At 38.3% G+C, this 13,293-nt stretch overlaps 1 protein-coding gene across 2 annotated transcripts in view; it reads left to right on the top strand.

Annotated features, from left to right (window-relative positions):
- The window catches only part of LOC110062816 (uncharacterized), a 32,569-nt gene extending 20,743 nt beyond the window's left edge, over positions 1-11,826 (top strand). For both annotated transcript variants that reach the window (XM_089275659.1, XM_089275664.1), the window contains exons 15-28: positions 2,062-2,109; positions 2,354-2,447; positions 3,249-3,325; positions 3,759-3,884; positions 4,275-4,321; positions 5,205-5,295; positions 5,879-6,016; positions 6,436-6,573; positions 6,691-6,742; positions 6,988-7,076; positions 7,343-7,394; positions 7,645-7,730; positions 8,295-8,414; positions 9,023-11,826. In XM_089275659.1, coding sequence (XP_089131785.1) covers positions 2,062-2,109; positions 2,354-2,447; positions 3,249-3,325; positions 3,759-3,884; positions 4,275-4,321; positions 5,205-5,295; positions 5,879-6,016; positions 6,436-6,573; positions 6,691-6,742; positions 6,988-7,076; positions 7,343-7,394; positions 7,645-7,730; positions 8,295-8,414; positions 9,023-9,097 — 1,233 coding nt within the window. In that variant the 3' untranslated portion in view covers positions 9,098-11,826. The remainder of the gene's footprint in view (positions 1-2,061; positions 2,110-2,353; positions 2,448-3,248; positions 3,326-3,758; positions 3,885-4,274; positions 4,322-5,204; positions 5,296-5,878; positions 6,017-6,435; positions 6,574-6,690; positions 6,743-6,987; positions 7,077-7,342; positions 7,395-7,644; positions 7,731-8,294; positions 8,415-9,022) is intronic.
- The last annotated feature ends 1,467 nt before the right edge of the window (positions 11,827-13,293 follow it).

Here is a 13,293-nt window from a genome sequence, read left to right on the forward strand (position 1 = left end):
TTATTGAAAGTCTTTTGTTGAAAACTGAATGTCGTAAAGTGTAAATGATTGTCGTTTCGTGACAACGAATTTTTTTTCCACCAAAATGAAAATACATTTACAGTCAATGAATGTCAAATGAAGGTATTGTTTTTCTTTTGATGATTTTGAATGTTAATGCATATGTAAATGTTTTTCTTGAACGTTTCTTACGCGCAAATGAAGGTCATATTGGTGTTAATGAGAGTTTAATGACCATAATGAAAGAAATTTGGACACAAATGAAGGTTTGTTTTCTGTAAATGAACAGTAAAAGGTGTAAAGCAATAATAAATAAATATTGTGTTTTGTAAACAAAGTAACCTCATTTTATTAAGGATGTTAGTTACAACTGTAATGTGCTCTGAACAAACAAAGCTGGTTGTGACAAAGAAGCCACACTAGCTGGAATTGTCAAGGAACCATCTGAATGAAAGAATGAATGAATGAAAGACTTATTATTATTATAGTGTCAATTGGGGACACTATTTAGACAATCTGACAGCTGTAGTCCTTTGTAGAAAATGAATCTTTGTACTATGTAAGTGTAGAAAGGCCTTGTATGTAAGCAGCAGCTAATTGTTAAAGCGACCTTTGGGGAAATTAGCTGATCACTCCAACACTCTTTGTTTGGTTGCTTCTCTTTTTATTTCCACTACTGATGACTTCGGTACAATACTCACAACGTTCTCTTACTTGTTGCTCTTGACTGGTTACGGCAATTACTACAACTACTAGGAGCTAACTCGTCACGTTCCTCTTAAAGGGACAACCACGTCATCCATCAAATCAATGTCAATCTGTCAATTAGGCTAACGTAATGTCATGCGCAGTTCAAATAAGGTTCTATTGCGACTGCGCACCAAGCTACTTAGCATATTTTCCTTCGAGGTTATCGAGGTTGACTAAAACGTTTTCTACCTTGATTTTAACCGACTATTCTTAAGTGGCTGACCTAAATAAGGTAACGTGAGCAATATAAAAGTTACAATCTTCGTTCTTACCGATTAAAAGTTTAGGATAGCACTAAGTTAAAAGATAAAAGTTGTTGTTAAATATTTCATACAACATAAGTGTTACAAGAAATAGGTTTGCAAACTCCCAGCTTCGTGGGCGGGATTTCCAGTTAAAACTATCCATCTCATTAACTGGACGTGCTCTTGGTACAAACATCCTTTAATGAGGTGCCGCTGCTATTGTTAGGAATCTTTTCTTTATTTGGGTAGAAGTGTGAATTAGGAATAAATTAATTTAAACATCGTTATCAAACTCCTTGAAAAGGTCAGTAAAAAGGGCAAGGTTTGACTGAAAAATTGGACGGGAGACTGAAAATAAGTTAAGGAGTCTAACGCGACTAATTCCAAAAAGAGCGCTTCCAAAATCCAGATTTCAATTTTTACTTCATTTTCTCGATCGACACTCGCGAGTAAACAAACGAGTTGCTGGACAACGCAGCTAAACCGAAAACATGCAGTGCAGCAACGGTGCTCGCAGAACATGAATGTACCAAGGCATCCTCCCAAGAATCGGCTACAAATTATTGAAGTAGACACTACATTTTCAAAATAGTTAGATTACATGGCACCATTTCCAGTTTAACAACGGTCAAGTAATTTACACATATTTCACTGAAGAAGTAGTTCCTAGGAAACGCAGCACCTGCGTACACATCAACAACGGTAAGAAAAGGGAACATTTTTTTAAACACCTAAAATATTCCAATATTACATTTCGAATGACCCAACACCTATTTCTCAAAACATTACCATTAACTTTTTGCCCATTATTACAACGAATAAATATGGTTGGGAATTTATATCTTGTTTGCATTTTTATTGTTTTACATAATATAAACAGAATGTTACTGAACATCAGTGCCAGAATTTTTTTTGACTACTAACCTATGTCAGTATTTATGTAAGTATGCATTATGTGGGGAAAATTCAGTTTTGAATTGTGGATGAAAGGGTGCTAAAAATTGTTTAGATGTGTTTAAGGTGTGTTGGTATGTTTACTTCTACTTCATATCTGTTGTTGTTTCAGAGACATGGAGAGGGTACACTGTCCTGGCCAAACCAGGCTAAATACCAGGTAAATATTTGATTATCAAGTTTTGAAACTTGTGTGTGATGTTGGAAATGTTAGCAGTAAATACTTGCACATCAGAAGAGGTTCTTTAGAGGTTAAGCTATTGGAGGGGATGATGAGCTGTTGTATAATCAAAGGGAGATGGTAAGTGAAGGGTTAGGAGAGGGGCTGGCGAGAAGTTGTATTCATGGGGGAAAGAAGGCCTAAAGGTATTGTGTTTGAAACTTAGCTTAGGCTTTCTTGTCAGGGTCTGTGGGAAGATGATGAACGCAATGGATGGGGTGAATTGACATACAACAGTGGAGACAAGTACAGAGGAGAATGGCTTGATGACAAACAGCGTAGGTTGAATTTTGTTTATATATTTAACATGGTTTAAAAATAAGTACCCAGCACTATCACTTTGATATAAATTATGTAAATTAGGCTTTTCGGCATCTTGTACTGACCTCATACAATAGACATATTTTTCCTTTCATGGATGTATGTAAAGAAAGCAGAAGCTGTACATGTCTTTAGAAGTAATTAGTTAATATACAACTTTACAATTCAGTTTTTGATATACAGCTGTATCAGGTATGTAGAGCAAAACTTTAAAAGGACATGATATTTATCTTCCACACACATCTCTTTGCACGTGTTCAACCCTCTCCTCCATGATGTTGCACTGCTGTGTGGCTTTGAAATAACAAACTAAGTTGTATCAAAGCTATCGATGAACAAACATTAAATTAACATTTTTGAAAGCACTGCAGAGCGTTATCGTGTAGGTGTTGAACAATCATCTTTGTTTTATGATGCTGTCACCATGGAAATGAGCAAACTACTCATAGCTTGGCGTACAGTGGGAGAACATCCACTCTCCGGAGGCCAGTGTCTTGGTGGTTGTGGTTGCCAGCCACCATGTTCTTCTCAGCTCTCAGGGGCTTGTTTGTACCCTAAAAGGTTGCGATCTAGTTTGGTTCCTGCATTGCTGTGTGTTCTACGTGGTTACGCTGGCTGCATGCTTAGCCCTGTTCTTTTTTCGTGGGTGCTTCGGACAGGCAAAGGGCTGCACTAACCAGGATTTTAATATCGAGGTTGTAATGGACTTTTTCTATCAAAATAACTACTGTAACAGTTTTATTTTCCTCTTGCTACAGATGGTGTTGGCACAATGGAGTACACCAGTGGTGATGTTTACCATGGGCAGTGGCACATAGGTGATATACATGGCCAGGTAATTATTGAATTTATCTTCATAGACTGATGCACCTGTTGTTTGTTGAATTGGGATTTGAATCTTGTACCCTTTGGAGTTGGGTCTCCTTTGGTTATGAATGTGTTATTTCCAAAACGTTAAACAAGTTAAGTTTAAGGTCATGTGAAAGGTTAGTGTTAATTGTTTTTGTAGTCTTGTTTGGAAACATTTTTTTTTTTAAATAACCTTGTAAATGTTTTAGATTGTTATTGTGTTGGTGAATTGTTTTTTCTGTTTTTTGGAGATGATTTTATTAGCAAAACTTTGAATTGAAAACGTTTGTAAACACTGCTTTGAAATTACTTGTTCGGTGAGAGATGCTAATCTAGTGTACAGTGTAGACTTAAAATGTTCAAAGTTGTGAACAAATTACGTTGCAAAACTTGCTTTTCTTTTTATTATATCTTTTTAGGGTGGGATTACCTATAAAAATGGTGACCGATTTACGGGAGAATTTTGTCACAATGAAATCGAGGGGATTGGTGAATTACGTTGTGTTAGTGGGCTGACATACAAAGGACAGTGGAAACATAGCAAGGTGAGGGTGCATATCAAGTATAACTGTCCTGTAGAGTCCGGACACTAAAATGTTGGGGTTCGTTGTTAGCAATTCCCAAAAGTAGTGATCCTCGAATAGTGAGTACCCTGTCAAAGTGGCAACCTCAAATGTACCCTGACTTGTTAACAAACATTGGAAATAAGAGATGTGACAAACGTTACCAAATTGGTCAGATTTTTATTCAACAACAACTACAAGCTTTCTTTCCCCTTGCCCTTCAAGATGGCTTTTGTTCCGAAGGCTGTGTAGAACTTTGTTCCGATATAGTGTAAATACTTTTGAACATGGTTTCTGGTGATACCCACTGAAGCATGCAAAATAACAATTAAGATCCAACAATTTTGAAATGCGACTTTGTTTTTTCTCCAGAAACATGGTAAAGGAAAGATGCATTTTCCCAATGGTGATGTCTACAGGTACGTGTAATAGGCCTGGTACGAATTAAAAGACATCTCTCGAGTCCTAGTTATTCTTTTGACACACTGTAAAATACTCTTAAAACCGTTTAAAAACCCTGTAACTTGGCGCTACAAAATATATTTTGCTAAAACACTAGCCTCATCAGTTGTACGCCATATTGGATTGTAATAGGCCAATTAACTTGGTGACAAGAAATCACAAAAAAATCACATGGAGGCTGAGGGATGGATAAATGATCTTTTTTGTTTTTATTGCCCCAAGCCTCGTCGCCAAGTTGGAATTTTAATAGATCAAAATTGGTCTACTGTTCCTCGTTGTGCGATATCCTTAAGTCAATAGTCACTGTATGAAAAAAGTTATTCGTTTCTTAAAAAAAAACTGTTAGGCTACATTGGCGGGCAAATGAAACATTGTTTACAGTATCAACCTTAAGCTGCTAAAGGTAAATTGATCGGGTAATCAGTCTTTTAACCCCTAAGTCGATTAGCCCCTAACCGGTTAGCCCCAACCAGAAGTCGAAAACACTGTCTATTTCTCGCTCTTTAAGCTTGAATTTGTGGGCTAATCGACTTCTGGTTGGGGACGACCCCGCTAGTGCCTAATCGACTTGGGGGCTAAACATCCGGTAACTATTAACCGCCGTAGCGACTTTGCGAAGGTGACGTTTTTAGCGTTAGCCCTTCCGCTTGAAGCTTTAGCTTCACTATTCGCTAAGGCAGTTAATTTACCATTATCAACTTAAAGTTTACACATAGTGGCTAAGTACAAATTTACTGTCCTTAAAAAAAAACTGCATAAAATCATTAACCATGCACACATTATTAAACTTTGCACTATCCTTTCGAGTCTGAGTTTTTGTACTTGATTGTTTGTAACTAGTGGTCAATTTGCTAATGACCGAATAAGTGGACAAGGAGAAATGCAGTATGCTGATGGTTCTGTTTACAAAGGACGGTGGGTGGACAATCAGGTGTGTGGTCAACATCTTAAATCTCCTTACTCAGCCTGAATTTGGATATTTCAACCCCCAGCTGGGATCAGCTGTAAGATCAGAATTCTCTACACACTACCATACAAATGAAATTAGAAAAAATTGTTTCAGTAGTACTTTAAATGTAGCAGATTTTGCTGAAACTTCGTAACTACGGCTGTTATGTCAAGAACAATTGTCCTTTTGCTTTAATCTTTGGGGACAGCGATGCAAAACAAATTTCGCATTGAGAATGAATATCTGTTCGCCACAATTTTCACGCCCTGTACTGTACATGTAAGATGAAGATTTGTATTAGTGATCGAGGGAAATCTCTTATGTGTTGGAGAGTGATTAAATAGTAAATTTTTATTCAGAGCGGTTTTTAATTGAGTGTCGAAAGCAATCAGGCATATACTTTGGTTTTCGTTTTGAGATTGGCTGACTTGTCTAATTGTCAAGTGATTGGTTTGGTTTTACAACACTCGATTGAAAACCGCTCTATTTATTTATTTATTTATTTGTTCATTTATTTATTTATTTATTTATTTTATTTATTTATTTATTTACTTTTTGGACTTAGCGGGGTGGTTTTGGCGAGTTTAGTAGTTCAGATGGCACTCATTACGTTGGAGGTTGGAGTGGGGATCATATAACTGGCAAAGGATGTATGACTTACTCTAACGGCGACTGTTACGATGGCAACTGGTTCAAGAACACAGTAAGTACACTTACTTGATGTTCTTGTGCTTAGCTCTTAAATGCCAGATTTTATTTGCGAACCAATCGAGCTGCGAAAGTCGAAAAATGCCCGCGTCGCTCCAAACCCGAGTGTGAATAGCGCGAGCAAGAGAAGCTACATGTAACCCTTTGGGGCAGCACTGCTTAGACCCAAACAAACGTTGCAAATACAAACACCAATCCAGAACTGGGAGGATGCTGACCAGTTGTCTATGACATGCATGGCTGGAGGCCGGAGATTTTGAACCACGGACCCCCGGATATCACGCAGCCTCGAAAACAGACCTCATTCATATGTATATGTTTTTTGTCGTTGTTGGGTTCGAATTTTTGTGACATAAAACGTCAGTTTGGATAATAAATAAGTCTTAACCAGTATAATCATGTTTGTGTTTAAAGAGGTTTGGACAGGGCGTCATGAAGTACAGTAATGGTGATACTTATGAAGGAGTGTTTGAATATGACTTGCGCAGTAAGCAGGGAAAGATGACGTACAAGGACGGATCAGTGTATGAAGGCAGCTGGGCCAATGGATTGGTAGGAATTGACTGTTTTATTCTCATACATTTGACATTTGTTACAACGAACGAGCCTTTAAACTTGCTTTCTCAATTCAGCTGTGATTTAAAGTATCTCAACGTTCTTTCTTCTTAGCGCCAAGGAAAAGGAAAAATGTTTTACAGTCACAAAAAAAGCAAGTTTGAAGGTAGGACTTGGTCGTCATATTCACATTATACTTTCAAAGTTAATTAGTTTCACCTTGACCCTTTGGTGACGTTTAAGTTTTATCATTTTTGTCAGTAAATAAGGGAATTTTAGACAAAAGTAAAAAAAAATAATAATTATACAGCTATAGTAGACACTTAAAAGTGTCTATAAGCGCTGTATTCACGAGTGCGACCATCGTAATAATTTGCAAACGCTTTCATGTCAGTTGTTTTAACTCCTCAGGGGAATGGATGTTGGGCTTGAGACACGGAGAAGGAGTGTTAACATTTGCTACTGGAGCCAGCTACAGCGGGCGCTGGGAGTTCGACAAGGTAATCCACTTGACTGATTAAACAGTTTTTAATTTGTCGCAGATCAAAACAACTTACTCGCTTGCTTTGGTTAGCAGCTTCTATTATTACTTGACGGAAGCCCAAAACCAAATTGCGACTTGGCGTACAAGCGTTTTCTATCTCCTGGGATCCTTATTAGCTTATGCTTGTCCCCAGTAACATAATTTCCCGCTTCTGCTTGCTTATAGCATCTTCTGTGAAGGGTATAATTGTTTTTTTTTTTCTCTGTATATTGTCATTTACAGCAAAATGGACGTGGCATGTACACGGACCCCTCTACTGGTTATCGTTATGAAGGTACTTTGGGACATTTTGTGTAGGATAAAGTAACTACATTTTTATGTTTATGCTGAATATAAAAATAGTATTTTGCTGTCCTGGATCAATTTTGATTATGATTTTGCTATTGATGGGTTTAATGCTATTATTCGTCTGCGGAGCCACTCGGCCACTTTGACAATGTTATGACGAAATTCATGATCAATAACACTACGGACGCATGAAAAACTGACGTCAATTTGTGAAATTGCTCTTTTTTTTTCTACAGGGGAGTGGCAAAATGGACTTAAACACGGTAAAGGAGTAGAGCAAACTACTGAAGGGAGATATGAAGGAGAATGGAAAGATAACATGGTAAATAACCCCTCCTCTCCCCTCCCCTCCCAGACTTAATTGGATAATCACAATTACTTGGGTGGCCGTTAGTAGTTCTTGTGGCACTTACATAAGGTGATTAAGTTCCTATTTGGCAGAAGGCAGGGCAGTTGGTTCTTTACAAAACGGGACGCAGGAGTCAATTCTGGGACTACCGCGAACAAATCCAGCTGATACCAAGTTTAGGATGCTGCATAATGTGGAATTGTTCACTGTACAACCTAAATTTGGGATGGATTTCATTTTATTATTAGCTAAAGTGTAATTTTGATAACATCTTTTCTTATCTAAAAGAATTTTCATTTGTGGCTTCCTTCTTTTAAAAACTTTCGCGGGATTATTCTATTATTTGCGTCTACATTTATGTGAATACAATTCGGTTTTGCAAGACTTAGGTCCTTTGACTTCTTTTCTTCGATGGACGAATAGTTTGTGTTGATTTAAGGATCAATCACTTGTTTATTGACGTGACTGAATAGACCCGTCATCGGTTTATGTAAGTTGGTGGTTAAGCTGTTATAAATAATTCTGTTCTGATTTCAGCGTCATGGCCAGGGAAGAGAAGTCTTGTCTTGTGAAACAGAATTCGAAGGAAGGTGGAAGGAAAATAGAAAGCATGGACAAGGAATCAAGAAACTGAAAACCGGACGGATGGAAGAGCAGGTACTCATACGCGTACTTTGATTGCTTCCGAGTTGACATCTTCCAAGCATTATGTGTTGAGCTTAAATTTCTCTTCTGAGCAGAACAGCATAAAGGAACAGATAACATAGTTGTTTCTAGGAAATGGAAAGTTAGTTGCAAACGTTTCGAAGCTGAATACGAAAACGAAGTTAAATTTAGAATAGCCTGTGGTATGCTGATCGATGAATACAAGGCTCCCAGAATTATTTTCTATTTGACGAGGATAAAGTACGCACCAAACAAATTGGAATATTTAGAGAGCAAGCCACATCCGCCTTAGCGGGTTGTCATACGGCTCCTCTATCCTGGGCGAATTGGAATTTGAAAATGTTGGTTTTTTTCAGGAGGGAGGAAAACCGGAGAACCCGGAGAAAAACCCTCGGAGCAAGACGAGAACCAACAGCAAACTCAACCCACATATGACACCGGGCCAGAATTGAACCCGGGGAACCCAAACTCCCCCTCCCCACATTGGTGGGGGGCGAGCGTTCTCAGCACTGCGCCATTCCTGCTCCCCTATGATAGAACCATGATAGAACGAGTAGAGTCCATTTTAAAGTTTAATTGTGATTTGTTGTTTGTGTCAGGTGTGGCGTGAAGGAAAGCACGTGGATGTGTCAAGTGTTGTTGTTATTGAGCTGCCCCTTATTCAAAGAAGATGATGATCAGACAAACCACAGCTGGAGTGTTCCAATGCTGTGATCTTGCCTACACACGTCTAGTAGAACTGTGAATTAAATGAACTGAACTGCAAGATCGTTTGTAAATGAGTAATGGCTGGATATGACGAGCAGCATGTGTCGATACATTGGCTTAGCAGAGGTTTGGAGCGACCACTGCAGGTCTGCTTAGAGAGCTAGCCACGTTAATGAAGAATTCTTTGCACCAAAGCGCCAATCAACGGAAGTTGCTTCTGGTATATAATAACGACACAAATTGCTGTACACAATGTTTCAACTATAGAATATTTTTGAGGTAGCCAATGAGTTCCAGTTTAAACATAGCGACTAATATTGAACATTTGACACGTAGCAGTTCTGTAATATACAAAGCTGTTGTAGTTTTCACCCATTTGTGTTAGAAAAACAACCTCATGTCTTGCGTTGTAGTATTAAAAGAGGAAATTAGTTTTCTTTTAATGAAATTTAGGGTAGAATAAGATTGAAAAACTGTAACAATTTTCTGTGGATAAATTGCAGCAAGTAAGACAAATAGGATCTTTAAACCAGCTACAAATTAATTAATTATAATCGAATAGGTGGAGTTTGAATTCATTATCCCAGCTGACGACTTAACATCTATCCTAAAAGGTGTTTCTCCTTGACTTCAGGTTTTGTTTAAAGGCGTCTTGAATCCAGCTTCTTGAAATCCTCGAAAAAGCAGCAAAAAAGGTGATAGGATTTACCAATCAGATAATCATATTGGATTTTTATACGAGATAGCCACTGTTTAAAGACTGGTGAAAACTGTTGTTTTATATGTTGACTCGATCAACCTCAGGAAAATAACAAAATTAACCGCGGAAATTAGCTGCTGAACTACTCGCCTGCGGCTCGAGGTTCCACAGCCACTTTGACAATGTTATGTCGCAATTTATCATCAATAAGGGGACAGACGCATAAAAAACTGACTTCAATTTGTTTTTTAAAATAACAAGACCCCAAACTGGTCAAATGCCGGGAATAAATCAGGGGAAAAGACGCGTAAACTTGCCGTAAACGAAGATAAGTGAATTTTATTCAAAATAACGCGAGCATTGTCAATAGCTTTTCTCGCTTTTTGATTGGCTACTTAAAAAAGTCCATAAAATCTCATTGGTTAAATAGTTGACAGTTTGACAGCTGAAATTTGAACTTGAAAGCTTGCATAAATTAAAATTTTATCCGTCCGTACTGTTATTGATGACAAAAATGAGCCAATCAGCGCGCGAGAAATTAGACAGTTATTGTAAATTGTCCATTTTTATGGGCTGTTCATGGCCCGTTTAGATTTCTATTTGTAATTTTGGTTACAGCGCGAGGCTTGGGTTATAGGTGGATCTTCAACTCCGCTAAGTGTTCAGTTTACTGGTACATGTAACATATTAAACTTGAATCACAAAAGCTCAGAACCTTGCAATGCTGTTAACCAGGATTCGTTCTCAGTCGTCTATTTTGAATGTTCTCGTTAACATGTGTGATAATTTTTGTAGCCTCCAGAGAGGCTCTCTGGAAAAGCACCAAAACGAGAGAGTTGTGGAGATGAGACTGCTTCATTTTGTATTTAAAATTATCTTTTTTTCAAGATTTGCCCTGTTTATTATATCAACAGATATAGAAATGAAGATATATAATTACTTTTATCGTATACGGTAATAGATTATTGAGCATTAGTAATAGCGAGAGACTTAGATTAGAAGTCAGACAGGAGAGAATGACGTAATCAACCCTGGCTTGAAACACTTCCCCATCGTGATTACCATAGAAACCGAGGGACAACCAATCAGCATCTGATTTAAATTTTTCCCGCCCTTGCACTCTCCTGATTCACCGTTTTTATACTAAAGATGCATTATCTGTCTGGACGAACTTGGGTTAACATTTGTAGTTCGTCTGGTTATGCGTCTCTAGGATAAAGACGGGTACAAGACGTATTATGCGTCGAGACAAACTATCTCGTAGTGCGTCGTTCAAGACGAATTTCGAAGGATAATTCGTCTAGACGCATAATACGTCTTGTGCTCGTCTTTATACTGAAGACGCATAACCAGACGAACTACAAATGTTTGCCCAAGTTCATCCAAACGGATAATGCGTTTTAAGTATGAAAACGGCCATTGACTCGGTTTGGCTTGCCTTGTTACTCAGGTTACCACCGGAGTAGTTAACCATCAAATCCAGTATTTGATGATTCAACCGTAGAAACGTCGCCCGAACATATTCCTTCATTGATGCTAATGCTTCTGTGAACTTTTTTTGCTCATGTGGAATGGGATTTAATAAACAATGGAATTTTGCACTCTGAAGTTTAATTTATGACGTGTGTTTCAAGCCAGTCAATATTTAGATGTCAATTATGATCTAAAAGTTTAAAACTTTTTTCTGTTAAAATATCGCAGGTATTTTTGTTACTGTAAGTTTTCAGTACCTATAAAGTGGAGTGATTAATTCAGTTATTATAAGTAATTATTATAGTGAACAATGATTACAGTAAATGTAATAATATTTACCAATAGAAAGCCAAAGACAAGTCCCTGGCTGAAGATTGTAGTTATTAAAATAATTTGGTCTATTCGATAGGCATATTTGGTTTGTGCTGGCACAAAGTGAATATAGCAAAGGAATTGAAATTAACTGATGGCTTTACAAACATAGTTTGTGCCAGGGAGGAAATAAAATTTAGTTTTCATGTACTCGGCTGAGTGTTTATATATGTGGCTTGTGTTTACGGTAAACTCACATAATTGAACAAAGCTGTAGTGGTGTGGTGTTGATAACAACAAAGGCGTTTCAATTGTTGCTAGACGGGTCTTACAGCAATTTGAACAATTTCCCCCTCTTGCCAGCTATCATGTTGATCTTAGGGCTGGTGGGATTTTTTGTGTTTTTATCTGTTGAAAGTCCCTGGGTCAGCCCTGTTCATCTGCTGTCACAAAGTTAAGGGTACATGCGTTGCCGCATCGATCACGGCAAACGCTTAGTAAGGGAGACTGGTCAACAAACTGCATTTCCCGTCTTTTCCCGTCCTTGGAGATTCAGAGGTAGCAAAATATCAATGCAACGAAAGTTTTTGATAATCGAGCTATAATTATTACCTGTTGTAATTAAGATAATTAAGCGAAAGTGGCCGGTCATTCACTCGTCACGAATATTCTTTTTGTCGATTACAATACATTACTTCTTCCATCACTTACCGTCTGCTTGGGTGCTGATGACGATGTTGCCATTTCCTCAAGTCAAACCAATCTTTATTTTAAAAATAGAAAATCCTATCTCTGGATGAATGAGATCAGTGCTAGATCACCAGTTTGCCAGGTTTGATTCAGAGGAAAATTTTATGAAACACGGCCTAAAAAGAGTATATTGGCCTTGCGTAGAATTGTTTTGTTGGTGAAACGTTCCGATAGTCCGGCCCCGTGCACACTACGCCGGAGGATTTGAAAACGGAGACTTTTCCTGTGAAAACGCATCAAATGTTTTCCGTCCACACCGCGCTGGAGGAATTTGAAAGAAACATTCGGTCAGGGAAATCACATGATCGTGACGTCATCGTCTTCGAAAAGCTCCGTTTTCAAATTCCTCCGGTTTGAAGGGCGTTTTCGAAAAGCTCCGTTTTTCTGACGGATTAGTGTGGACAGAAGGCCAAACCGTACAAATATAAACCTCCGGCGTAGTGTGCCTGAGAGTATAAACTCCCACCATGTAAACTCATTTGCATTGGTAATTGATACGCTGGGGATTATGAAAATGACACGTGTTCCACCCTATCACTCCACTTGAGGCCGTGACAGCGAAGAGGTTGGCGACCCTCCATCCCACCCAACGAGTAAGTCAGCCTTGATCTAGCTGTCCGCTTCTATTTTCGCCTGGTCTTGGGCTCGTCCCAGGCCAGAGCGATTCCCCATATCTTATTACCATGTCATGAATACCCATGGTAGAATATTAGGGCGCGTTTCTTTAAGAAAATCCGAGATTAGATTCTTAAATCCGAAAACGGATTTTGCGTTTTTTTACTAAACATATTAATCCAAGATCTCTCGGATCATGGTGCGTCAAAGGAACCGAAAAATCCACTCTGGGCAAGGATTCTTCGGTTCCTTTGACGCACCATGATCCGAGTGATCTTAGATTGATCTGTTCAGTAAAGAAACGCAAAATCC

This window comes from Orbicella faveolata, unplaced genomic scaffold, assembly GCF_042242905.1.
Source record: "Orbicella faveolata isolate gen_17 unplaced genomic scaffold, um_ofav_v1 contig_1, whole genome shotgun sequence".
NCBI lineage: Eukaryota > Metazoa > Cnidaria > Anthozoa > Scleractinia > Merulinidae > Orbicella > Orbicella faveolata.